This window comes from Megalopta genalis, chromosome 4 (assembly GCF_051020955.1).
Source record: "Megalopta genalis isolate 19385.01 chromosome 4, iyMegGena1_principal, whole genome shotgun sequence".
NCBI classification, from domain to species: Eukaryota; Metazoa; Arthropoda; class Insecta; order Hymenoptera; family Halictidae; genus Megalopta; species Megalopta genalis.
The window spans coordinates 15,124,609-15,151,048 of record NC_135016.1 but is presented as its reverse complement, the minus strand read 5'-3'; the positions used below and the strand labels follow the sequence as shown (position 1 = coordinate 15,151,048).

At 34.1% G+C, this 26,440-nt stretch overlaps 1 protein-coding gene across 4 annotated transcripts in view; it reads left to right on the top strand.

Annotated features, from left to right (window-relative positions):
* The window catches only part of LOC117217425 (uncharacterized), a 367,343-nt gene that overhangs the window by 167,157 nt on the left and 173,746 nt on the right, over positions 1–26,440 (top strand). For 3 of the 4 annotated variants that reach the window (XM_033465059.2, XM_033465211.2, XM_033465290.2), the window contains exons 6-8: positions 13,607–13,751; positions 15,485–15,884; positions 21,811–22,186. In XM_033465059.2, coding sequence (XP_033320950.2) covers positions 13,607–13,751; positions 15,485–15,884; positions 21,811–22,186 — 921 coding nt within the window. The remainder of the gene's footprint in view (positions 1–13,606; positions 13,752–15,484; positions 15,885–21,810; positions 22,187–26,440) is intronic. The other variant, XM_033465133.2, reaches the window with a different exon arrangement.

Sequence of the window (26,440 nt, the reverse complement as noted above, 5' to 3'; positions counted from 1 at the left end):
ATTCTTCATATTTCTCTAACAAACATATCCCTTACATCCTTTAACACGATTATTATTTATTAAATTAGCTTTGCGAATCATTCGTTGAACTATGTTCGGACACGGAATTATTTAAATAAAATACCATTAACGTAAAATATCATTTACGTACTTTGTTAATCTTCACTGTACACCTTGCTTAAAAATTTCATATGTTACACACGAGGTGTCATGCACACTAGAAAATTAAAACGGCCGTCACGGTTAAATTACTTATTATTTCGGGTCCGAAAAATTAGTAAATATTCTTCAGACGTTCTAAAGTAAAGGTGAACAGCGTTTTTCTTCAAAATATCACTGTCACGTAGTAAAAAAAAAATCCGGAAAGTTCTCGCTTCGTGATTTGTTCAATACTTCGAACGTGGCTCGAGTCCGTCCCGACCATCTGTCAAAGCCTCGTGCTGCGTACTCTCTCGCGGACTCTCTCTCTCGCACCGTCACCTCTCATTGGCCAGTGTTTTTCGTTAATAACTCGTAAACAAAGCCGCGGATTGCATTTTCGCAAAGGAAAAAGTTACTTCAAATGACCTCAGCTACCCCTCATTTTCGGCTGTTAAAATAATTGTGGGACACCCTGTATATATATGAGCTCCCCGATACCAAGTAAATTTGGTCTAATGCATTTTCTCCTACCTTCAAAAACAAGCGAGTTATTCAGGTGACCTGTTTAAAATGCTCCACCCTGTATATTAAAATGTTCTTTCTTGTTCAACTTTTTTTGTAATTATTATTATAATAATATATATTAATTATATAATTTTATATATTATTATTAATATATATATATATTAATATATATTATAATAATATATAATTATCACAGATGGATAAGTAATTAGTAGCGGTCTCACGGACTGGCAATAGCAATTAAAGGTTGGCAGAGATTACCGAGATGTTGATGTCAACAACCACTGTCGTCTTATTAAAAGGAGGGTTGCAATGTTTGAAAATTGGCTTCAATGCATACTAATTGTAAAACCGATTTGAGACAAAACTATTTCAGTCAGCGTATATCCGACAATCGCAGCAGTTTTGTACTCCATTACTCTCCTAGCCATATTTTGAAAATTTTCATCACGTAAGTTCATTTTTAAATACCCTGGTTTCGTATGCATAGGTAGTTACTCAAATTGAAATGTTTTTGCACGGAATGAAGTTTCTTAAGGATTATGAAGTTGACTTCAAATGATGCAAAGCTTCACAACTCCAGTGTAAGTGAAATTCGGGAAGAAGCTCACCCAGGTTATACTAAAACATTAGGCTGTTGTCCTCGAAAATTAAACGAATGGCAGACCAAATTGTTTGAAGTGAAAGAACAATAAGAAAATCGTATTTTTTAGTTTTTTCATCTAAGCGTGGAACAAAAAATGCGAACAATGCGTTTATACGTGTAGTTAAAAGCACTGAATGATAACAAAATCTCCATGTTTCTTACAATAGTCTGTCAATAAATGCATTTTTACAATCTCAATAATTGTAAATTAAAAAGCACGGAACCCTTCGTTTTGACGAGTTTCATACATTTGGTATTAAAGACCTGTCTTTTTTTTACATAATTTTCTATGTAACTTGATTCATAATTAAAATGGACTAAAATCTATAAAAAAAGTAACAGACATCGAATCGGGATGAAATTGTCAAATTTTTGAGGTATTAAATCTAATGAAATTTATGGTATAAAATATTAGTGACGTAACATAGTTTCTAATATTTTTTATATCAAGTATTATATTATCAAGTATTTTATATCAAGTATTAATATATCTCACAATTTTTTTTGTACATATGAATTTATTGCCATTTTCCGAGTGCTTGTTTAATTAATTTAAATCTTACAGGTTATGTTTATAAGATCAAAAGTACTCATTCTTTCTCCAGAAACGAAGCTTTGAATTAAGAAAGAAAATGTTACTCGTTCCATTAACTTATTGTTGCCGGTATCACAATTTTTGGTACACCCTGTATATCCACAGTCGGGTCAGTTATGAAGTTCACGCGACTGCTTGTGATGTAATGTCTGCATTTGATATTACGATTAGTACTCTACTATGAAATGTTCTGCTTCAATTGAAATTATCGATTTTATTATATTTATCGTTAGGATTATTACGCAGTAAAGTTAAGCAATATAATCTTTAATCGATTGGAATGATTGATATCCGAAAGCGGCGGTATTATGTTGTCCTGGTAATAACACGCATAATGTTCTTCCCCTCGCATAATGTGTTTCCAGTTAAATTAGGTCAATTCTTGAAATAAAATCTCGACTTGCTGCGGATTAATGTTCACCAGCAATTCCCGTTTGACATGCACTAATCTGTGGAACACTGCAGACAACACATTCAGTTTCAGCCCTTCTGGCAGATTTATTGCTCGACCCACTCATTTTAATGCTACATCCTTGTAAACTTAATTACTCGATGATATATGAAATTTTGTTTCGCTTCACCGTTCATGCATTATTAGTATACCGGTTTTGATATCGCCGCTGTTCATGATCTTTACCGAGATGTCACCGAAATATGATCCATCGGATACGAAGTAGGCGCTTGACAATATTCAAGCACAGAGATACACATGGTAATCTATCTTACGGCGCTGTAATACGCAAACTCTCGTCTAACTACCATTCTTTCGATTACATTTGTTTTGTTATTTGACCTTGAGATTAGTTAAAAACTTACTACTCTGACTCTCCTGTGACGGTTTCACACAGTTTTTAAATCTTACAGGTTATGTTTATAAGATCAAAAGTACTTATTCTTTCTAACTTCCATTCGTCTAACTTCCATTCTTTCGATTATATTTATTTTGTTATTTGACCTTGAGGTATAAAAACTTACTACTCTGACTCTCCTGTGACGGTTTTACACATTTTTTAAATCTTACAGGTTATGTTTATAAGATCAAAAGTACTTATTCTTTCTAACTTCCATTCGTCTAACTTCCATTCTTTCGATTATATTTATTTTGTTATTCGACCTTGAGATATAAAAACTTACTACTCTGACTCTCCAGTGACAGTTTCACACATTTTTTAAATCTTACAGGTTATGTTTATAAGATCAAAAGTACTTATTCTTTCTAACTTCCATTCGTCTAACTTCCATTCTTTCGATTATATTTATTTTGTTATTCGACCGTGAGATATAAAAACTTACTACTCTGACTCTCCTGTGACAGTTTTACACATTTTTTAAATCTTACAGGTTATGTTTATAAGATCAAAAGTACTTATTCTTTCTAACTTCCATTCGTCTAACTTCCATTCTTTCGATTATATTTATTTTGTTATTCGACCTTGAGATATAAAAACTTACTACTCTGACTCTCCTGTGACGGTTTTACACATTTTGTAATATTCCCGAAAAACAAGCACGTCGTTTACGAGAACTGTTCGTTTTAACGTACATATTTACTTTGTACAACACGTTATACAGGGTGAGTCTCGTAACGTGACGATCTCAAATGACTCGTAAAATATTTTTTGCCTGAAAAAATGTTTTCGATAGAAGTTGCATTACCTCTAGGAGGACATACAGCGTTCTAATCAGTTTCATATCATTGTGCTTATTTATCGAGATACGAAGGTCACCTTCAATTTTTTTAATGGAATAGTTAATATTTCTTCACGAGTTCGGATAAAGCGTTGAAATTTACAAAAGAAAGTTTACACCAGATATCGATTTACGATACACAGTTACTAAGATATTAGCAAAATAAGTTTTATTATAAGCGATGTTGGAACTGCTGCCGATTACAATATCAATACAATTACGTAATCTTATTATTAGAGAACGAGAAATATTTTCAAGAGTTTCTGCTGTTACTGCAGAATATGCACGACTAATACGTTGTTACATACGTTGTTACATATGTAGCATCCAGGACTATGTTTTCCGATACTGATCGGCAGCTTGTAAACAAAGTTGTCTGACTACGTTCTATTAACAGTCACGTTGATTAATGGTCTTTCCTAATAAACGTAATTTACTTCCGCTAATATCTCCATAACTAATGTATCTTAGACTCTATTCAGTGTAATAGTTTTTTATGAAGAATTCAACGCTTCGGCCGAATTCGGGAAGAAATATTAGCTATTCCATTTAAAAAATTGAAGGTGACCTCCATATCTTAATAAAAAAGCAAAATAGCATAAAAGCGATTAGAATAATATATATCCCCCTGAAGGCTGTGCAACTGCTACCTGAAACACTTTTTCGTACAACAAATATTTTATGAGTTATTTGAGGTTATGTTACGAGACGCAACCTGTATAATTAATATCGCACTTAATTAATATGATGGATGAAGTTACATGCACAGATGTCAACTGGTCGCATAGAACAGAGAAAAATAGAGAGAGATATACATAGATATGCAAGATATAAAAAGAAAGTAAAGAATAATCACACATAAACGAGATACCAACTTACGAACTAAAGCTTAAAAACGAAAATACATTTGAAACGAGAGAACTTTACAAATTTAATTATTTATGTCCCTATTACATTAAATTTTTACCAACCAAGACAATTAATTATAACAAGGAGAATCGCATTTTAATTTTCTTTATTGTCAAGAGAGAACTTCACAAATTTAATTATTTACGTTGCTATTACATTAAATGTTTACCAACCAAGACAATTAATTATAACAAGGAGAATCGCATTTTAATTTTCTTTATTGTCAAGAGAGAACTTCACAAATTTAATTATTTATATTGCTATTACATTAAATTTTTACCAACCAAGACAATTAATTATAACAAGGAGAATCGCATTTTAATTTTCCTTATTGTCAAGAGAGAACTTCACAAATTTAATTACTTATTAACATTGACCATTTTTATCGTTGTGTCCATTTGACATAAATGGCCAAATCAAATTGGAAACATAAGGGATAGATAATAGTTAAAAAGTCTTTTTTAAATAAACTCCTATATTATATCAAAGTTATACAGGATATCTCATAATGACGTTAACACCTGAAAAGAAATGATTCCTGATTTCATTTAAAGTAACTTTTTCCTCAGCGAAAAGACAGTGACCAATGAGAGGCGAGATCAGCTAGCGCAGGGCGGCCGAGCCAATCAGCAGTCGAAGCTCAATTCCACTGATTGGCTCAGCCGCCTCGCGCCAGTCGAGCTTGCCTCTCATTGGACAGTGTTTTTCGCTAATAACTCGTAAACAAAGAGGCGGATTGCATTTTAGCTAAAAAAAAAATTACTTCAAATGACGTCAGGAATCACTCCTTTCCGAGTGTTAACATAACTATGGGACACCCTATATATATATTACATTTGTTATTCACTGTATTTAAAAATTTCATTATTGAAAATGAAGTCACCTTATCACTCGATTTTATAAATTTATAACGAAAATAAACTGGTGTAATTTAGATCAGTAAAGAGGTTATAGGGTAAAGTGTGTAGTAAAAGTGTAAAATTACTGCGGTTTCTCAATGAAGGCGAATCTTGACAGAGAAAATAAGGCCTTTTACACCAATAAATTGACAACTCGAGCTATATTTATTATTCCTTAACTTGAATATTTACTCTTTTCAAAATATTGGATCTCCAACCATACGAGTGCATATGTTACTGGGGTTACGTATCTATTACTGCGAGCCAAATACTTCCGATTACTACGTGTCAAATACTGTGGACGTTCCGATTACTGCCTGCCAAATACTGTAGACTAATTATTATTGCGTGTATAATATTGCTAGTGAATAATACAACAATTTCATCTAACTAGTGTATTACTCATTAAAAATATATCAGCAAGATGTAATACGTAAAAATACATTATATAACAATGAAAAAATATATTTATATTTATTTTCATACATAGCGTTATATGCAACAGGTATTTTATAATCATTTTTCACCTTACATTTCTCCTTTTCTTTATATTGTCTGATATTTTTTGTTCTCTTTCCTTTGACTTTTTCCTTTGTAAAGTTTCCCATTTTCTTTCAAATATGTACAAACAATTACAATCACAAACAAAACAAGTACAAATTAAGTATAGGTACTGTACGATCAAGCGTGTTCGTACCGACTCATGGAGGACTGCATTGTATAGATTAAGATACGCAGTTCAATAAAGCACCGCGGTAATATACACAAACAGTAAATATGCGTCAAATACTGTGTTAGTAAATAATATTTGAGGATAGATGATAGTGACAGTGTATGTCAATTTTTTATCGAAGTAATGATTACTTTATCCAAAAATAACGCTAAAATGAATAGTTTATTATTAATATAAGTGTTAATTAACCGAAATATTAATATAAGTGTTCATTAACCAAAATATAAGTGTTATTCGAATCAGCGTTCGCAGCTGCCATTACGAGTAATTCATAAGACTCAACGTTTTCATAAGCTTCCAAATATCAAAAGTCAATAAATGAACTGAAATTGCGATTGATGTTACTTGTATGTCATAAATTATCAATATTGAACATATAAAAAATTATGAGATTCATTTTTAGAAGTTTACACACTATAAAATTTTATTACTTTTACAAAATACCGCAATATTTGGGGCGGCAATACCGTAGTAATACCCGAACGTCAATTATCAACTTATTAAAGTTATTTACTAACTTTTATGCTAATGTATAATGTCTTCCCAATTTTATTGCAATTCGTAAAACGTAAGAATGCTGAAAAAGTAATCGATATGATACAGCTTAACTTTTCAATTTTTAGATTCGATTAAACAAAATATATCAGCTTTATGAACTTTTGAAGTTATTAGCGTGACAATCAAAGTGGCAGTTAAAATAAAAATAAAATGTGTCTCAATATTTACAGGGTGTCACACAATTATGTGTCGATACCAGCGTACCTAGATTGTTCACCCTAGTTTTGATGGACACTCACGTAAATAACTTGCCACAAGATTAACCTAGTCTTTGGAAATTCAAACACACAAAAATTTCTTTTACTTGTATAAGTCACATTATTTATTTATAGAAATTTACTCGAATGTAAGTATTATAAGATTGATTGCCGTGATGAATGACGTCAAATGTTCGAGTCTTGTCCTTAAAAGTTTTCAAGGACGACATGAATTTTTGTAGCAAGTTGCTTGTGTTATAATAATTAATATCCATCAAAACGTGGATGTAAAATCATGTTATGACGGGTAATATTGTGCCAGTCTGTACAATACATTTAATTACCTTATGACAAGATAAGGAATCCATCGTGTCATGTTTACTAAAAATTAATTTCTCTTTCTATTACGTATCCTTTCATCGGATTATTGCGTACAAAATATTGATTCATCTTTGAGACGTGTAATTTTATGCCCCCCTCCCCCAATTTCACGATTTCATACTCATCCTGTATTTATTCTTCCGAGATGGTTTTAGAAATAACATGGCCACGGTGAATGGTTCCTTATAGAAGAATCAATGAATCGGGCCGCAATCTTAGGATACAACGACTCAAGTAATAGAAGGATCGATGGTAGAACTATAATGGCGTACAACAATTCATGTTCGAAAGAGTAATTGGAAAGTTTGATAGATAGGGACTGGAAGATTTCGACGAGGTTGTATGGGTTACTGCCACTCAACAGTTTAAGATATTTTTACAAGAGCCACTGGAGTTTGAAAATATGTTGTACTTCTATCGCAAATAAAATGCATCTGATAGCTTTGTACTAACAAATTGCTTTTCAAGTTGATTTTTTAATTTCCCACTTGAAATTAAGAGCAGCAGTTGTCTAGTCTAACGTGATAAAAGTGTTCACTAAACAGAAGTCCAATTAAATACAAACTCGTATACGTTCCTAAAGAAATAATTGCACAAAATATCCTTCTGTGATCCTCATATGTTTTCTCAGCCTTTAATTGCAATTAGACCAATTGTGATTTATTTGTAATCACATACTTTCATCCAAGATAAGGTGAAAGCGCCAGCTACCATGGAATGCTTTTAACGGGGTATAAGATTATCATCAATTTTATTAGAATAAAAATGTTTATTGTTGAATATTTACACTAGTGTCCGATAGATTGAACTTTATACGTACTTGTTTAACCTTTTCAGCTCTATGAACCCATATATGCGTTCGGCAAAGTTATTCACCATCGGCTATGAACACATATATGGATTCTCACACAACCATTCAATTTCGGATATGAACACATATATGGGTTCACACAACACAAAATTATTAAATTTTCAATTTAAAAGATAGAATTTAATACCTTTTATATATTGTTCATATTGTTATTGTTTAATGAAATAAATGGTTTTGTTGTTTTTGCAGTCACTATTCAAATTATTTCAATTACAGTCAACATATTTTGCAATAAAATTTCAGTCAGCTTAGAAAGAGCTTCGTCGTAAAAAATGGGCAGCCCAACGTGTGCTTTGTAGTAAAACGTGAGCAGCCCACAACAAACCCTTAACGTCGCACAACTCAGGGCTCAAAGAGTTAATATGAATAAGGGATAGTACGAGTAACGTAGTAAAATAAGAGCGTACCTATTATAAAACAGCGTTTTCGTACCACGTGAACGACACATTCATATACATATATTCTTATTTACAAGCATTTTATTTTTATAAATTATTACACAAGTTTTTTTATTTTTCTATCTTTTAATTCATACAGAAAGGGTTTTAATGAATAATTCATTTCTTCTTTAATTCTTTTGTATTTGTTGATAAGAAGCATGTACACTACTATATAACAATAACATTATAAATTTAACCACAACTGTAAAATTACAGTTTTTCATTTGTCAGCTTTTTTTGTACCTCGAATATTTTTTGCCACAACTGTCTTTTTTCCTCAGCTAACTTCTTTTCTTTCTTTCTGCAACTGTTTTTCCTTAAAGCCTTTTCCTGTTTTATTATTTGTGATTCTTTCTTTCTTATCCATGTGTGAGATGAAAATTTGTGTTTTACATACTATCCCTAACGTGACAAAGACAATTTTTGATTCACTTTCGCTATAAAAAATGCGATTTAGAGAATCACGCGTGTGATTCACTACCCTGCATATGAAATACGGATGTCAACCGTTCAAACACCCGTATTCAAATAAATATTATTTTGCAGCTGATTGTTACATAACGGTATCTATGTGAGTGAATTTATAAAGAATAATATTCAAACACATATGTCGAATTTTTACATCCAGTCACATGCTCTATCTATTCTTGATTTTATTACTTAAACTACTGTTTCAAGGACAAGTCACAATTGAGGTGGTATTTCTTAATAGATAGAATAGATATACTTTTACCTTAGCAAAACAATTGTCGAGTAACATCAACGTTAATTAAAAACACGAACGTAATTGAGTCTTTTTAATTTAATAATATTCTATCTTATAAAGAAACAAGATAAATAAAATTAAAAATTTCCATACATTAACAATTTAACACACACACACACACACACATTGCAGGGTTCGAAAGTTTCATAGTGATTTCGATGAAGGTTTAATTATCCAGAGTTAAACAAATATATATCAAGTCACAACATAATCAGACGCAAACAAAAAATATTACAGAATCTAATAAATAAAATGGCTGAATATGAAGCGTCAAAGATGCACATAATAGGAAAATATCAGTACATATACGATCTAGTAGATCAATGGTATTTTTTAATAATAGAATTAGATACTTTTAGACAATTCAAAAATTGATTCTATTTTTTAAAACGGTTGTATATATATACTTTTATATAGCTGATCCGTAACTAGTGAAGATTTAGTCCTCACCACGTCAACAATTAGATTGTCTGCATGGATCAGCTATGATTTTACCGTGCAAAACTTCGTTTCCGAAAAAATCGAGTTCACGAAGTCCAGTTTAACTTCTGCGCTTAATGAACTGCTGACTGAACAAACATAGTACAAACAAGAGGCTATCCTACATCTGAAAATAAGTCGAAAATGTAGGATCAATTTTTTACATCTGAATTTACGTTCTGAAAACATTTTACTTTGAAAATTTGTTGAGTAGGTGCACCCGCATTTGGCTAACTCTCGACCAAACGCGTTCAAAGTTCATGCTCGACTTCCCCCGATAACGAGGTCTCAAGCAACAAATTTTTTTCCACGTTTTTTTTTCTTATTTTCGCATGTAAAATAACCATTGTCGATTAACCCTGCAACCGCTGGCAACGTGGAGTTAGTGTTCCAAATGTTCTGTAACATTTAGCAAAAAAAAGCAAAATTTTAAAAATCTCAAATCTTTTAAAATTTGTTTATTTCCTTTTGTTTCACTTTTTATATCCTTTTTAATCTAATTCTTAGGATGCATCTGCATAACAAATAAAACTAACCATCGATTTCATACCGAGAAATCAGGCTTAAATAATATTGATAATAATAAGTCCGCGTGTACAGGCTGTATAAAAATTACAGTGGTTCACAAAAGTGTTCGTACAACTTTTAAGACGCAATAAATATCTCAAAACTGAACCGAATGACTTGAATTTTTGTTACATGATAGAGCGACTAGACAATGACTAAAATGCTTTCTTTAAATTTTGCTACTACTTGGAATGACAAGAAAATAAACAAACTCATGCCTTTTTACTTTTTTATATAAGTCTACAGCGAAAATTTAAAAAATGCATTTGATAGATACTGGTAACTTGCATGCTTCTAAAAATTTCATCGATATCGGTTGACGGAGAATCAAGTTACAAGCGTTGAATGATTTAAAAGACTGCAAATTTCTTACTGTTTTTGGTCAAAAAGGGTCAAAAATCGTAACAAAACTCCGATTCCTGCGATCTTTAATTAGTTGTAACTCATAACAACGTCTACCTATTTCGATGTCATTTTCAGCATGCATATTTGTTATGTAAAAACGCGAGTTTTTCATTCCTTACGTCATTCAAAATAATAGCAAAATTAAATAAAAAGGTTGAAATTTAAAGAATACAATAACAGTGTAACTCATCTTATTTTATTACGAGTACCGTTCCCAGTACCGTTCTGAATTCTTTAAATTTCAACTCATTTTTTAACTGTCAAGATCATCATATTATATGTCATCAAACTTCTCTCTCGTCTTGACTCAAACAACAATGTTGCACTACAAATGGTAAATGTTCATGAGCAAAAAAACGTCGACGGTCTTAAAAATGTCATTCAGACGCCCTCGACAGAACGTTTCAGTATTAAAGATAAATAACATAAGTAAAATCAGAGGAATATATAAAATTTGTATTATTTCTCATGGTAACCAAAAATATTCACTGTAACTAAATATACACTGCCACAAAACTACAAGACACTCCTGATTTCTTAAAATCACGGACGTGTATAAAGTTTTTGTATATGAACGTATACAGAGAATATGTTCTCCTCTGTAGTAACATATAAAAAGTTGACCAGTGCTGTTTAAAAATCGTAAAAAATCAACACATAGAATTCTTTTTGTTACTTCGTAATAATCTATACTTCCACCCTTCCATTTTACGGTAAAGATTTATACAGTTGTTTTAATTGTGTTTTGTTTCAAATTCTTCCATATATCCTCAATAAATCTTTTTAATTCTTCTATGGAGATAAACTGCTTTCCTCTTGAGTATACTTCCTCAGCTGGCATTCCCGAACAGTTTTCAATAATATTCAAATCATGCGATCTTGCTGGCCACGCTAAACTATTTATATTTTTATCTTCGATGTAAGCTCGTGTTATATTCTTGCAGTGTACACAGTTGCGTTATCATGTCGAAAGATATACTTCTGCTTAGCTATTTTTTGTCGATATTTCGATAGTTGCCTATTAACGATATCCACACACAGACACACGTACATTCTACTATTCATTTCTGTAGAAACAAAAATATCCGTTTTTCCATAGTATCCTATAGCTACCCACATCATAATACCATCGCCACCCATTTGCTGCCTGTGCTACACGATTTCTTCTTTCCTCAAATCAGGGATATAATAATTTAGGCCTAATTTGCACTTTTTGTCAAAAAAGATTACTTTCTTCGCCAATGTATACGATGCTCTGGAAATTCCAATCTAGATTATTGATGTTTATCAGTTAGTGGCGGTTGCTTCTGCATTTTAAGCCTTTTCACACATGCTCAGTACCTTTTATTATTCTCTACACTGCCCTAACATTCGTTTCCACATCAGATACCGCTGCTATTTGCCATGCTGTCATTGTAGAATTCGATGCATGTCTTAAAATTTGTCACCTTTCTCGCGCAGTTCTTGATTTTGAACGACCACCGGGATTCTTTTTAACATATTTTTCTTTATTTTCTAGATAGTTATGAACTAGACAACGACTTCTCCCTAATATATGGACAATTTTTCGCACTGAAATCATTAATTATATTGATCTCCGTTGCATGTAGTTTTTTCCGTGCGGCATTTTGTATAATCAAAAACTATTGCACACACAATATCGCTGTAAATACTACACGCCTAACAACAATTGGAAACAAAATTCTGTCTTATAGTTTCATCGCGGATCGAGTAACATGTTTAAATTTTTTGCCTCACTTTTCGAGACCGCAGACTTATCTATTTCATTTAACTGAGCGACATGCTTTTTTAGAGTATAAGTAATAATACTACCAATGAAAGAAAAATAAATGTCTAATTTATATCGAATTTTTCGCAATGTTCACGAGTGTCTTATTATTTTGTCGCGGTGTGTGTTACATTTTCCGAATACCACGACATGTAATCAACGAGCCATACTAATTTGGTAGAAACATCTATTTTTCACTCTATAACAAAATTCGATAGTGATGACTAGATTGCGAATTTTAAGCATTTATGGCAAACACGATCAGGGATAATTTTGAACAGCGGAGAGATCAAAAGAAACTAAGAACGTTGATGTAATAATTTCAATCTGTTAAAATTATTCAAGAAAGAAAAACACTTGTGCATGGTTCCTACGTCTTGCAATTGGTGCAGACAATTTTTATTTTGCATAAACATCCACAGTCTAGTAATAATAAATTTTGAACTCAAATCGTTGATATAATAATTTCAATCTGTTAAAATTATTCAGGAAAGAAAAACACTTGTGCATGACTCCTATGTCTTGCAATTGATGCAGACAATTTTTATTTTGCATAAACATCCGCAGTCTAGTAATAATAAATTTTGAACTCAAATCGTTGATGTAATAATTTCAATCTGTTAAAATTATTCAGGAAAGAAAAACACTTGTGCATGACTCCTATGTCTTGCAATTGATGCAGACAATTTTTATTTTGCATAAACATCCGCAGTCTAGTAATAATAAATTTTGAACTGAAATGACACACCGAAACTATTCTTTCAACATCATTATTTTCTGCTGATCCCACAAGAGCGCATTCTTAACTGTAACTTGCCGACGGATGATCGTGAACTATTGAATTTTCGAATGTCGTGTTTCTGCCAGGTTTTCGGGATCCCATTGTGCGACGCGTGTGTCACACAGCATGTAACCATGTACCGTGTAACAAGTAACGCGTAACGGAACGCGTAAACCGTCTGCGAATGTCGACTGACAAGTGTCGTAACGACGTTATTCTTCGATATGGTTGCAGGAGTTTCACGAGAATCTCATCCGGAGAGGACTTTTCCGTAAGAGGAGCGTATCGCTGGAGGATGGCGTGCAAGGTTTAACGTCGGACGACTTTATGCTACCGAGATCACTTCCTATATCTCCCACGTCGCCGACTGCAGTCTCAAGTATGAAATACGATTTACAACATGCCGGCGCGCGTTATTTTTCCGGCTAGTAAAATTTCTTGAAACTTCCGCGGCTGGGGCTCGCAAGTTTGCGGCGAGGCGTGGCAGGGCGGTCCTCGTTTTACGCGGGGACTCTACTTTTTACGATCGCAACGCGGCAATTTCAACGGGCCAAAAAAGAACGACGCTGATTTATCTTCTGTCTCGTTCCTTTTCTCGCGTGTCTAATGCGACCGTTTCTTTTTTTTATCGTTTAAGCACCGTTTGTTTTGTTGCCGGTTCCGTTTCGCGTCTCCGCCGCCACGCTGTCGTGTTAATTGCACTTTCACGACAGAATTGAATTTCTATTATTTTTATGTCGATCCATTTGTTCGAACGACGATCCAGAATCGTTATTTCGATGCTCGACGAGCTGAGTTTTGCTGGACAGCAATTCGGAGAATTTATTCGTCGCAAGAGTGTTCGATTTATATGCTCAGTTTCGATCAAGGGATTATCCTAGCTCATAACCCGACCTTTTAGCGGTTTTTAGGATTTTGTTTACTGGAAAGATACAATGTACGAAATTTCTATACGAACACTAATATTTTTCATAGAAATGCAAATAATTTTGGTAATACAACAGAAGGAATGCTAGAATATAATTCAGGCATAACGGAAAGCAGAAAATTGGCATATAGAAAACAGAAGTATTGCTCGTCGTTGACAGAACTGAAATATTACAATTTATTGCACAGAAATGTAGTGTAAGAACAGTTCCCTAAATTGATTTCAAAGCACTATATTCACAGGTTAATAACTAGTATGACGCCTTTATTTTCCATACTATTTCGTTTTTCATATTATTAACTAGTTTCTCCAATGAATGTTTGATTCTTTATTTGATAAGAAAATCGAAAATGACAGTACTTGATGAATAATTTCAAGTAGTTATTTACATTTTCATTTGAAATAAAATCTGCCCAGGTCTGGCATATCCAATGGTCCATAATGGCACCTACACAAATTACATCTAGCTTTAATACTGTCATTGATCCTAGAAGCATCGACCAGTACTGTAAGCTTAAATTAAACTTTATTGCATGAAGTAAACAACAGTCGTTTCTAAAACAATTTCGGAACCAATATACAACGTAAAATCGATACAGGAATCAAATTAGAAATTGTAACCGGAACACTCAATATCTAGTTGGAAACTTTAGTTTTTCGGAGTAGTTCACCAGGATAATCAAGTTTTCTATAATTGAATCAGAACCTTTATAGATCAGTTCTAAACAGTTATTTCCGGAACCGTTTCATGCCCCGGTTTGAATACTTTAAAAGACTGACCGAATATACACATACCGACAAAAGTTAAGAAACATGTTACACAGATTCATATTCTTGTGTGCAGTAAACCTTCTCAACATTTAATAAAATTTCGTGTTGCGTCTCAACGAAAATATTAATTTTATTGAATTTTGTATATTTATTTTATTTTAATATTTTATTCTTATATATTTTTTTCATTTTCAAAAAGTTTTGTTATTTTTTTACTTGTCGTATGCAGCAAATAAAACAATGCAGTATAAACAATGTGTTACATGTACTTTTACAAAAATACGTACTTTTCATTTAATAAGACGTTTATTATCAAAATATACAATTATACTCAAATGTTGACGATATGTAAAGTTTCTTAACTTTTGTCGTTAAACGAAGGTCAAACATGTGTGTCATTGACGATGTTCCAGTACCGAGGAGAATCTTACAAGATCCTGTACTGGATTTCGAGTCGCCATTGAGGCTACTGCAACGAGCAGACGCACTATGTCCGATGGTTTTCAGTCCGGGATCCGCACTCTCCGGTATGATCACATCACCATTCGCGTCAAGCGATTCGTTAGCAAACGACATCACGAGGGACCATAGCGATGGAATTTGGAACGAGTCTCAGGCGACGGTCCTCCAAGCTGATTCGTTGGCCCTTCTGACACCGTCCTCGAGGAGGAGACACCTCCTGCTTCTCCAACATCAACAGCGATCCTCGATGGACACCGAGGCGCTCGATGTTGAGGAAACAATGGAATCACGTTCATCGAGTCCTAGGATACGTCTTGCGCCCGCGATGCCCATTCAACCGCTAACGCCAAGGTAACTATAGAATCACGTTACCCACATTTCTTTTTTCAAACCCATGCAAACCATCGAAAACCTGAGTAGTTTTGTGATTCAATTAACGCATGAATCGCTGAGTATTATGAAAAATTTTCTCACTCTGTTTTATTGGGTAACGACACAATAACATTAGACATATTCTTACATTCAAACTCATACAAACCATCGAAAATCTGAGTAGTTTTGTAATTCAATCAACGCATGAATCGCTGAGTATTATGGAAAATTTTCTCACTCTGTTTTATTGGGCAACGACACAATAACATTAGACATATTCTTACATTCAAACTCATACAAACCATCGAAAATCTGTGTAGTTTTGTAATTCAATCAACGCATGAATCACTGAGTATTATGGAAAATTTTCTCACTCTGTTTTATTGGGTAACGACACAATAACATTAGACATATTCGTACATTCAAACTCATACAAACCATCGAAAATCTGAGTAGTTTTGTAATTCAATTAACGCATAAATCGCCGAGTATTGTGGAAAATGTTCTCACTCTGTTTTATTGGGTAACGACACAATAACATTAGACATATTCTTACATTCAAACTCATACAAACCATCGAAAATCTGAGTAGTTTTGTAATTCAATCAACGCATGAATCGCTGAGTATTATGGAAAATTTTCTCACTCTATTTTATTGGGTAACGACACAATAACATTAGACATATTCTTACATTCAAACTCATACAAACCATCGAAAATCTGAGTAGTTTTGTAATTCAATCAACGCATGAATCACTGAGTATTATGGAAAATTTTCTCACTCTGTTTTATTGGGTAACGACACAATAACATTAGACATATTCTTACATTCAAACTCATACAAACCATCGAAAATCTGAGTAGTTTTGTAATTCAGTTAACGCATGAATCACTGAGTAGTATGGAAAATTTTCTCACTCTGTTTTATTGGGTAACGACACAATAACATTAGACATATTCGTACATTCAAACTCATACAAACCATCGAAAATCTGTGTAGTTTTGTAATTCAATCAACGCGTGAATCGCTGAGTATTATGAAAAATTTTCTCACTCTGTTTTATTGGGTAACGACACAATAACATAACACATATTCTTACATTCAAACTCATACAAACCATCGAAAATCTGAGTAGTTTTGTAATTCAGTTAACGCATAAATCGCTGAGTAGTATGGAAAATTTTCTCACTTCGTTTCATTGGGTAACGATACAATGGCATTAACCATATTCTTAAATTCAAACTCATGCAAACCATCGGAAACATGAAGAATATCATAATTTATTTTGGTAATTCAGCTCATGATATATTACGGATAGCGTGGACAATGTTCTCACTTGATCTCATTTGATAATTCTGCAGTTATATTGTCCATATACTTACAATCAAACTCATGCAAACCATCCGAAACCTGAGAATTGACGTAATTGAATTAAGGCATCAAACATTACAAGTAGTATGGAAACTTTTCTTACTTCGTAATATCAAGCATTATCCATAATCTTACATACAAACTCATGCAAACCATTAAGAACCTGAACAGTTTCGTAATGTCGTTGGTAATTCAACACATGAATCAATGCGAGTGCTATGGAAATCTTTCTCACTTTGTTTCGTTAAGTAACTATATAATAATATTATCCATATTCTTATATTCAAACTCATGCAGACCATCGAAAACCTGAGTAGTATAGCAATCGAGTGAACATATGAATCACTGAGTAATATGAAAAATGTTGTCACTTAAATATGTATCTTGTCGCCTAAATATTAAGGGAAACTTGTTATGTATTTGATATTGTAGTTTTTGTTTTTAAATGGTAAATTTTCAAATTCCAAACACACGATCATAAAAATGATGATTATCATTTATAAGCATTTCATTTAATTGTGGAAAATTTGAATCGAAGTTTGAATCGTACTCCATTAAAATAAATCTTATTGATTCTGCTCAATATCTCGTTGTCTAAACTATTACAACGATATTCATTCTTCCCCCACTCCTTCGATTCGAAATCTGGCTTATCGCCTGCGAGCCATGATTTCGATTCACAGTTTAGAAATTGTTATTTGAATATCAAATTTCAGACAATTAATTTAAACTTTCAGATGTTTCATTAAGGAATGGCGGAAGAACCAACGCATCTAGAAACTGAACAAAATGATAATCAAATTATAAATAATCCAACAAATAATCTTTGTGTAACAGAATAACATTTTGAAGCTCTTTTCACGCTTTCTAAATGAAAATTACGCGAACGTGATCGCATCTTCTACCCTAAAACAGACAGTAAAATTTTCAAAACCTCGCTACTGTATAAAACAGCACCTTCCTTCGCAGCTGTTATTTTTCCTTGTTCGCTGTTTCACGAGAGACCATTGTAAATATAACACGATGCAACGTATTTCCGAAGCTGCCTTCAGAATTTTCTATTTCCTTCGGAAAGAATAGCCCGTTACATCTGCACTTTCCTTAATTCTTTAACCGTTCTAAAGCGAAACCGTATTGCAGGAATTCACGTCGTGCCGAGGTTGTCTTTATTTTATTCCGTTCGTTAGTATTAGAAGAAGAAACTACGCGCTAATTCAGAAGAGAGGTTTCTAAAAGAGTGCAGCACTGATATTAGTGGAATCAGTATCGGAATCGTTGTGCATCAGAAAATTACAAACTCTGGCAAAAAGTATTCGGACTCTTCTAAAACGCAATACAAATTAAAAACTGGATTAAATGACTTGAATTCTTTTTTTAATGTTAAAGGGGCTGATTTACTAAACAATAGCTAAAATACTTTTTTCAATTATGCTGTTACTTGGAATAACAAAAAATTGTATTTTAACTTTTCTTCGCAATCTGGAATGAAAATCTAAAAAATGCATTTTGTAGATCTTGGTAACTTACAAGCATATTGGAAATTTCATCGAAATCGGTTGATATTGATATGAGTCATGAAAATCGGCAATTGACACTTTCGTAGAATAACTGTCAAGAATGTTTCTGAAATCTTTCAACGCTCGTAGCTTGACTTAACCGATTTATTATTATCGATGCATTAACCGATTTTGATGAAATTTTCAATATGCTCATGAGTTATCGAGATCTACGAAATGGATTTTTTAGATTTTCGCTCCAGATTGCGAGAAAAAGATCTGCCGAAATGTACCAAGCGCATTTTTTAACACTTTGCACTCGAGTGGTGACTCAGAGGCACCACTAAAATTTGTTACATCACGTTCTAAGATAATTTTTATATTAACAAAGTTTAGATTTAGAAAATTGTTAAGAGTGTAACTATTGCGCGAGTCCCAAGAGTCAATTTCATATGCATAAAATGCATTTTATCGTATAAAATAAAAATACTATAAGTGAGAAAAATGATTTTATATTTACAGTTAAAATAGCATCGAGTGCAAAGGGTTAAATTTTTGTTAGGCTCGGATGAAAAAGTTAAAAAACGTTTCGTCACACAAATAACAAAATTGAGAAAGTGTATTTTAATCATTACCTATTAGACTATAGTCTCTCTGTCGTTTAGAAAAAATTCAATTAATTGAGTCCAGTTTTAAACAAGCTATTGTGTTTTAAATGGTGTATGTGGGTGTTACATTTTCGAAATTCTGTTCATTAAGAAATTAAAAAGGAAAAGCAAATTTTTCAAACACATAGCCTGAAATACCTCGTTAAGATTTCATCACTGGACGGACATTTTCTACCGAATTCCACATATTTGAGGGGAGACCACCTATTCATGCACAGTTTGCACAGCCAGTTACGAAAGCTACGAAAGTTCTCGCACATTTCACAATACATTCTATTTTGTAATAACTGCGCATTTTATGCATTTAAGGTAAAAATGACAAGCTAAAATACCGAATAAATAGAGACATTAGAAGAATTTTAAAATATTTTTACGTTCTGTTCAATTTATTAAAATTATCGAAAGAAGATTTACGTTTATATTTTATTCCCGTTTTTTACAATTCACAGTGCTCTGGAAATTCGCATTCTTTGGCTGAAATTATTTTAGCGTTGTTTCAAGGTTTTAGCTTATAAAATAGTAGATCATTGAATTCATCTCGACACAGGCTAAAATATTATCAAGGCAAAAATATGTATTAACATTTAAAAAATCGAGGTGGCCGGCATTCTTTATAAGAAAATTTGTTATATAAATATTTTATAAAAAAAAATTGTCTTTGATCATAAACTCGCAACATTTCTCCACTATGCGGTAATACGAAAATTTTACGAGGGCACCTAGCGGACTGTATCAGGACTAAATCTTTAGAATCACAGGAGCAGGGATGAAGTCGGTCCCACCTCCTCTCCTTGCACCGTGCTTTTCATTCATTTATCCACCGGAGTCTCTCATACCTCATGCTACATTCTTTGCAAACATTCTTTCATATTCGTTGATTGACACCTAAGTCAAGTTTACAATGAAACAATCTCAAAAAACCGGTGTATATACCCATGGCTAACTAGGAGAGGTCCCCGGACGTGACACTCACTTTTTGGTGAGACTTTACATAGTGGTAGTGCTCGTAAAACTGAATCTAATGATACCCGGTTTTGGGTGCAGACGACTTATAGTTTCTGAGATATTTACTGTTAACCTTTTAGGTACGGCTGAATTCTGCGCGAGACTATTTCTATGGTCGGCAGAGTCTGATGTGTACTGTACAGAGTCTGATACTGTATATACAGGGTGTCCCAAAAATGTCTCGCAATCCGAAAGTGGCGGGTTGCTCAGGCCATTTGAAGCAACTTTTTCCTTTACAAAAGCTTTCTCTGAGGCACCATTAACGAGTTATTAACGAAAAACAGTGACCAATGAGAGGCGAGCTCTGCTGGCGCAAGGCGACCGAGTCAATGAGCGGAACTGGGCTTCGCGTGCTGGTTGGCTGGGCCGCCTCGCGTCAGCCGTACTCGATTCTTATTGGTCACTGTTTTTCGTTAATAACTCGTTAACGGTGCCTCGGAGAAAATGTTTGTGAAGGAAGAAGCTGCTTCAAATGATCCGAGGAACCCGCCATTTCCGGATTGCGAGACATTTTTGGGACACCCTGTAGACTGTTGTAAATCGATGTGAAGACAAAAGAAATGTGAACCAAGCATATGAAGACGATTATTTGATTCAAACGATGAGCGAATGAGCTACTAGAGCAAGCCACTATAGTGGCGCGTCGTCCAGAGAGATGACATCCGCGAAAACCACTATAGTGGCGCGTCGTGCCTAAAAGGTTAAAGTTGTTAGTAGCAAAGCCAAAAAGATAAAGCCACTGCGGCGCGTCACGTTCAGGCATGCCAGAGAAGTGCTCACAAGTGGTGGGGGAATAGTAAGGAGGGAATGGGAGTTAGTGAATCTTCCCAAAGATTCTTCTCCCTTACTCCACCATTCGTGAGCAGTGCAGTAAACTACACAAGGTGACACATGCGCAGAGAGTCCCCCACAGCGGCGTGGAGCGTCCACCGAGCGATACAATTCTCCATCGTACTTCAGAATTGCAATGTTCACCCGATAGACGCCCCACGCCGTTGTGCGAGACTCCCTGCGCATGCGTCTCCTTGCGTAGTTGATTTTCATGACTGCACTGTTCGTAAGCACTTCTCTGACATCACCGCCTCCCCACTCTGCCACGCGGTACCATAGCCCGAAATTCAGATTATCTTTCTGATATTGTGACTAACAACTTTAACATTAAATATCTTAAGAAAAATAAGCTATCTGCAACAAATCTGGGTATCGTTAGATTCAATTCACGTTAGATTCACGAGCTCTACCAGTGTGCAAAATCTCGTCAAAAAGCGAGTGTCGCGCCCGGGGACATCTCCTTGTAAGCGAAATCATCGAAAGTCGGCCCGTGATAGAGACACTCCGTGTTAAACTCGAAGCGATTTTTAAAGGCAATTACTTCTCAGCGTCGAATCGTCCACCACTCCGAGCAATGGCAGACCGAGGAGCGCGTTCCGTCGTCCGAGTCCTGGTCCGCCGTTGTCGCAACCGCAGTCGCAATCGTCGAGCGAGTTCGGTTTGAGCCTCGCGAGGACCGACTCGGGCGGTCGGACGAACACCGACCTGTCCGAGACCTCCGAGGACTACGTCACTGCCAACACCTCCACCGAGACTGGGACCACAACCGGCACCTCGGCGACGACCAGTTCCTGGTCGAGGCCGCCGCAGACATCCAGCGCCGCGGCGTCCGCCTCGGCGACAGCCACTGCCGCCGAAGGAAGCTCCTTCGAGAGTGCTAGTTCCATTTACAGCTTGGCTCGCAGCGAGGTAAGTCCCTGCTTCCATTCTTTTCCTTTCTCTGTCTCTATATTTCCTGACGCTTTGTTGTTCGGGCTTATGGCTACCAACGCACAGTGAGACGGATCGGCATTCTAGCTGGACAAATGTATCGTTTTATGGCGTGCAACTGTATTGAAATACCGTTCGGACTTGTTCAAATAGATATACAGGATGGGGCATTTTAAACAGGTCACCTGAATAACTCGCTTGTTTTTGAAGATAGGAGAAAATGCATTAGACCAAACTTACTTGGTATCGGGGGGCTCATATATATATAATCTAGTATTACCAATTTTTCTGTAGGTGGAGGCGTCAAGGAGATATGAAGGTCAATTCTGTTTTTTTTTTTTAATGGAACAGTAAGTTTTTTTGCTTACATTCTGATAGTGTTTCGAGGCGAATACAATGAACTATTACAAAGGTCATTCAAGGTCACCTAAAGTCAACTGCAAGAGAAAATAAATTGTCTCAGAGTACTTTCCGAATACTTGTGCATCACGTGTGTGTATTACGTGACACGGGTCACAAAAGATAAACAAACATTCAATCACATTGTACGCTTATCTGTAGCCTCAAACATTATTGGTAATTTTAAATTATCTGTTTTAGAAAATAATTTGAAGAAAAATTCAGAGGTTTATACATTTCAGCGAAGGATTTGAAATGTAGTAAATATTTCTGGACTTTTCGTACTAAATGTCATATGGTCATAGTGTTGGGGTCGTTGCATTGGACTTGATCTTAGCTTTTACATTATGACGATAAAAATTGCACACGAGTAAATAGATGACATTATTTTTTGATTAGATTTATAAACCAATCTGTGTGATTATTTGCCATTTTACTGTATTTTAGCTTTGCTTTTCTGTGTCACTTTGGGTGACCTTGAATGACCTTCATAATAGTTCATTGTATTCGCCTCGAAACACTTTATCAGAATGTAAGTAAAAAAACTTACTGTACTATTTAAAAAAAAAACAGAATTGACCTTCATATCTCCTTGACGCGTCCACCTACAGAAAAATTGGTAATACCAGATTATGAGAACCCCGATACCAAGTAAGTTTGGTCTAATGCATTTTCTCCAATCTTCAAAAACAAGCGAGTTATTCAAGTGATCTGTTTAAAATGCTCCACCCTGTATATATGTGTATAATATAATGTATATAATATATAACATATAATATATAATATTATATACATAATATATTATATAATATATGAGGGCGTTTTTAAAAGTTTTAATTTAACACTGTTTTTATAATGGAAGTCAAGCGACACATTTTAAAAGTTGCATTAATATTATTATTATCATAGAGAGCAGAAAATATCTTAATATTTTAATGTGTCACTATGGTAAGTGTATCAACTACTGTATCCATTAGAGTGACGTTTGGAGTTTTCGACAAATTAAATAGTTTCTTTTACATATATAGCACTTGAAACATTTAAATTGCACAGAATGTTAGGAAATCGTGGACCAGTCGCCAAGGGAGTGATTTTTCACATAAAACTGAGGAGGAGATACAGAATCAAATTTTTTCATACAAGGCTTCATTGTCGAGAAAATCGAGTTTGAAAATTCGTTGGATACGCGCGCATGTAGACACAGTTTGGTTCGTTTGCCCGACCTGCCAAACCCCATTGTATCTGTGTGCACGTGTACCTAACAAATTTTCAAACTCGATTTGCTCGACAATGAAGCCCTGTATGAAAAAATTTTATTGTATAGTTTCGGTTTAGTTTTATGTGGAAAATCATTCCTTTGCCGATTGTACCACGATTTTCTGAACATCCTGTATATGTTGATGTCCTTTTATATAAGTTCGAATTTTTTCGTAAGTGAGATACATAAATAATACAAGATATTTAACGAAATATACAAATATACTAGTTTTTGAGCGAGTTAATTTGCCCTTAAGAAGATAAAAAAGTTAATTGCTGTGTATGAATTTCTGTACACTGATTACTGTGCTTCAGTCACTCTGATCAGTTCTAGGTAAATAATCAATATAACAAAAATGTAATAACATGAGGTATTCCGCTTTAAATATATATAAAAATCTAGGGTTCTTGTTTCTTAATTTATTTGTATTACATTTCATTTTGATACATCATTTTATAAAAATTTAAATTATAGAAAATTTTCTTTTCTAAACCATAAAAGGTCAATCAATGTAAAAAGAGAAATCAAAGTATTTTCACGTTTTCTTGCATTTGAAGAATCTGCTCATGACATAAGCGCATAAAGATCTTTTGAAGTGGATAGTAAATAAATCTACTTTGCAGTAGAACGTTTACACCCAACGTTTTCGAGCTTCTTTCGATAAAGTTATTCCAGTCCAAAAATATTAAATGTCTTCATACACAAATGATGCAAATGGGTTCAGCAGTTACTGATAAGCAAGTTTAGCGTGGCTGATTTTTATCTTTAAGATGGCAACGTGATCGCGTCTTGATAAAGCACGATTTTCTCAAAGAAGTCGTTCGAAGTATATGTTGGTCGTGGTTTGGGTAAAGAATTCTCTATTTATATCCCGGTTATCTCTTTATTTTGACACATCACCTATAGAACAAGTTATAATACATATACGTACTACTCTGAGTAATTACTACAGTAAATTATCTGATCGATTTGGCATCCTTCAGATTAATAAATGATAGCAATTATTAAATTCAGAAAACAACTCACCGATGACCTCGTTCTGAATAATTTTTTCTTATAATTCAACCGGCGATCGATTTAAAACTTTTTCAAAGTTCATACTGATGAATTCCAAGCCTATTATACAGGGTGTCCCAGAATTATGTTGCTTTCGGAAAATGAGGGATTCTTGAGGTCATTTGAAGTAACTTTTTCCTTAGCGAAAACGTAATCCGCGGCTTTGTTTGCGAATTGTTAACCAAAAACAGTGACCAATGAGAGGCGAGTTTGGCGGTCGAAGCCCAGTTCCGCTCATTGGCTTGGCCGCCTCGCGTCAGCTGATCTCGTGTCTCATTGGTCACTATTTTTTGTTAATAACTCGTTAACAAAGCCGCGGATTGCATTTTCGCTAAGGGAAAAGTTATTTCAAATGACCCAAGAAACCCCTCATTTCCCGGAAGTAACACAATTTTGGGACACCCTGTGAAACTCTAACTTAATTTTTAAATCAATATAAACTGATTTTTTTACATTGGTGACATAAAAGTATACGCAAAAACTGCGAAGTGTAACGATCACAATCTCATCGAATCCCACAGAAGATCGTATGTATTGACGCAAGATATTTTATATTATTTATCTTATCGGTAATAGACATTTTTTAATTTACTTTGAAAAATACGGTTGCAAGGTAAAATTTCACCAAGTGGTGAGTGAGGGCAGGGTACGAGGAGCAACATATAATTTTGTTAACGTTATTGAAAATCATAGAAATAGCGGATATTTGACGTTTTATGAATTGGGAAATAGAACTAGTAGTTTCCGAAAGTTGTTCGGGAAATGTACAGCTGTAGAGCGGTTCGAGATTCAATTATTTCATAAATTACTGAATTTCTCGACGAGAATACTGTACAGGGGTGAGAATACAGCGGGGCATGCTAGAACGAACTAATTGCTTCTAGAATCTCCTTCGTTATAGCATCCGTTCGTTTCAGCATACACTGAGATACACCTATTTAGGGATACCTTTTCCGTATCGAAAAGTCGAGATTACAAATGCCACTCAATAAAACGCTTTACGCAGGAATAATTCTGTAAGGTGGAAAGTATTTTGTCCATCTTTCGTTTACTTCGATTTTTAAATTAACTTGAAATAAGAAACTCGCGTTGAAATAGAAAAAGGAGACTCCTCACTGGCGCTAATAGAAAGCAATACAGTACTGTAAAAATTTATTGTCCCATTCGCGTTTATATGATAGTATAACTGATAAAATAATTCAGATGTAATTTATTCTTGACAATATAATAAATTAGAAATTTATGCAATAAATATCTGCTTTGTTTTGCTTAAGCTTATTAATATATTTATTTAATTATAAGTTCACGCAATATTGCACTAAATATTTGGAAAAGTGTAGCTGGACTATAGTTTCATTCTAGTATTTCGTTTTAATATTCTGATTTGACTGATAAGAGTTATTCCTTATCGCATTTATCTGTTGTAATAACGTCTATGATATTAGTAAATTCAAAAAAAATTTTTTCCGAAATATCGAAAATTATATTATCCAAATTTCAAGTAATCGATCAGTTCGTAT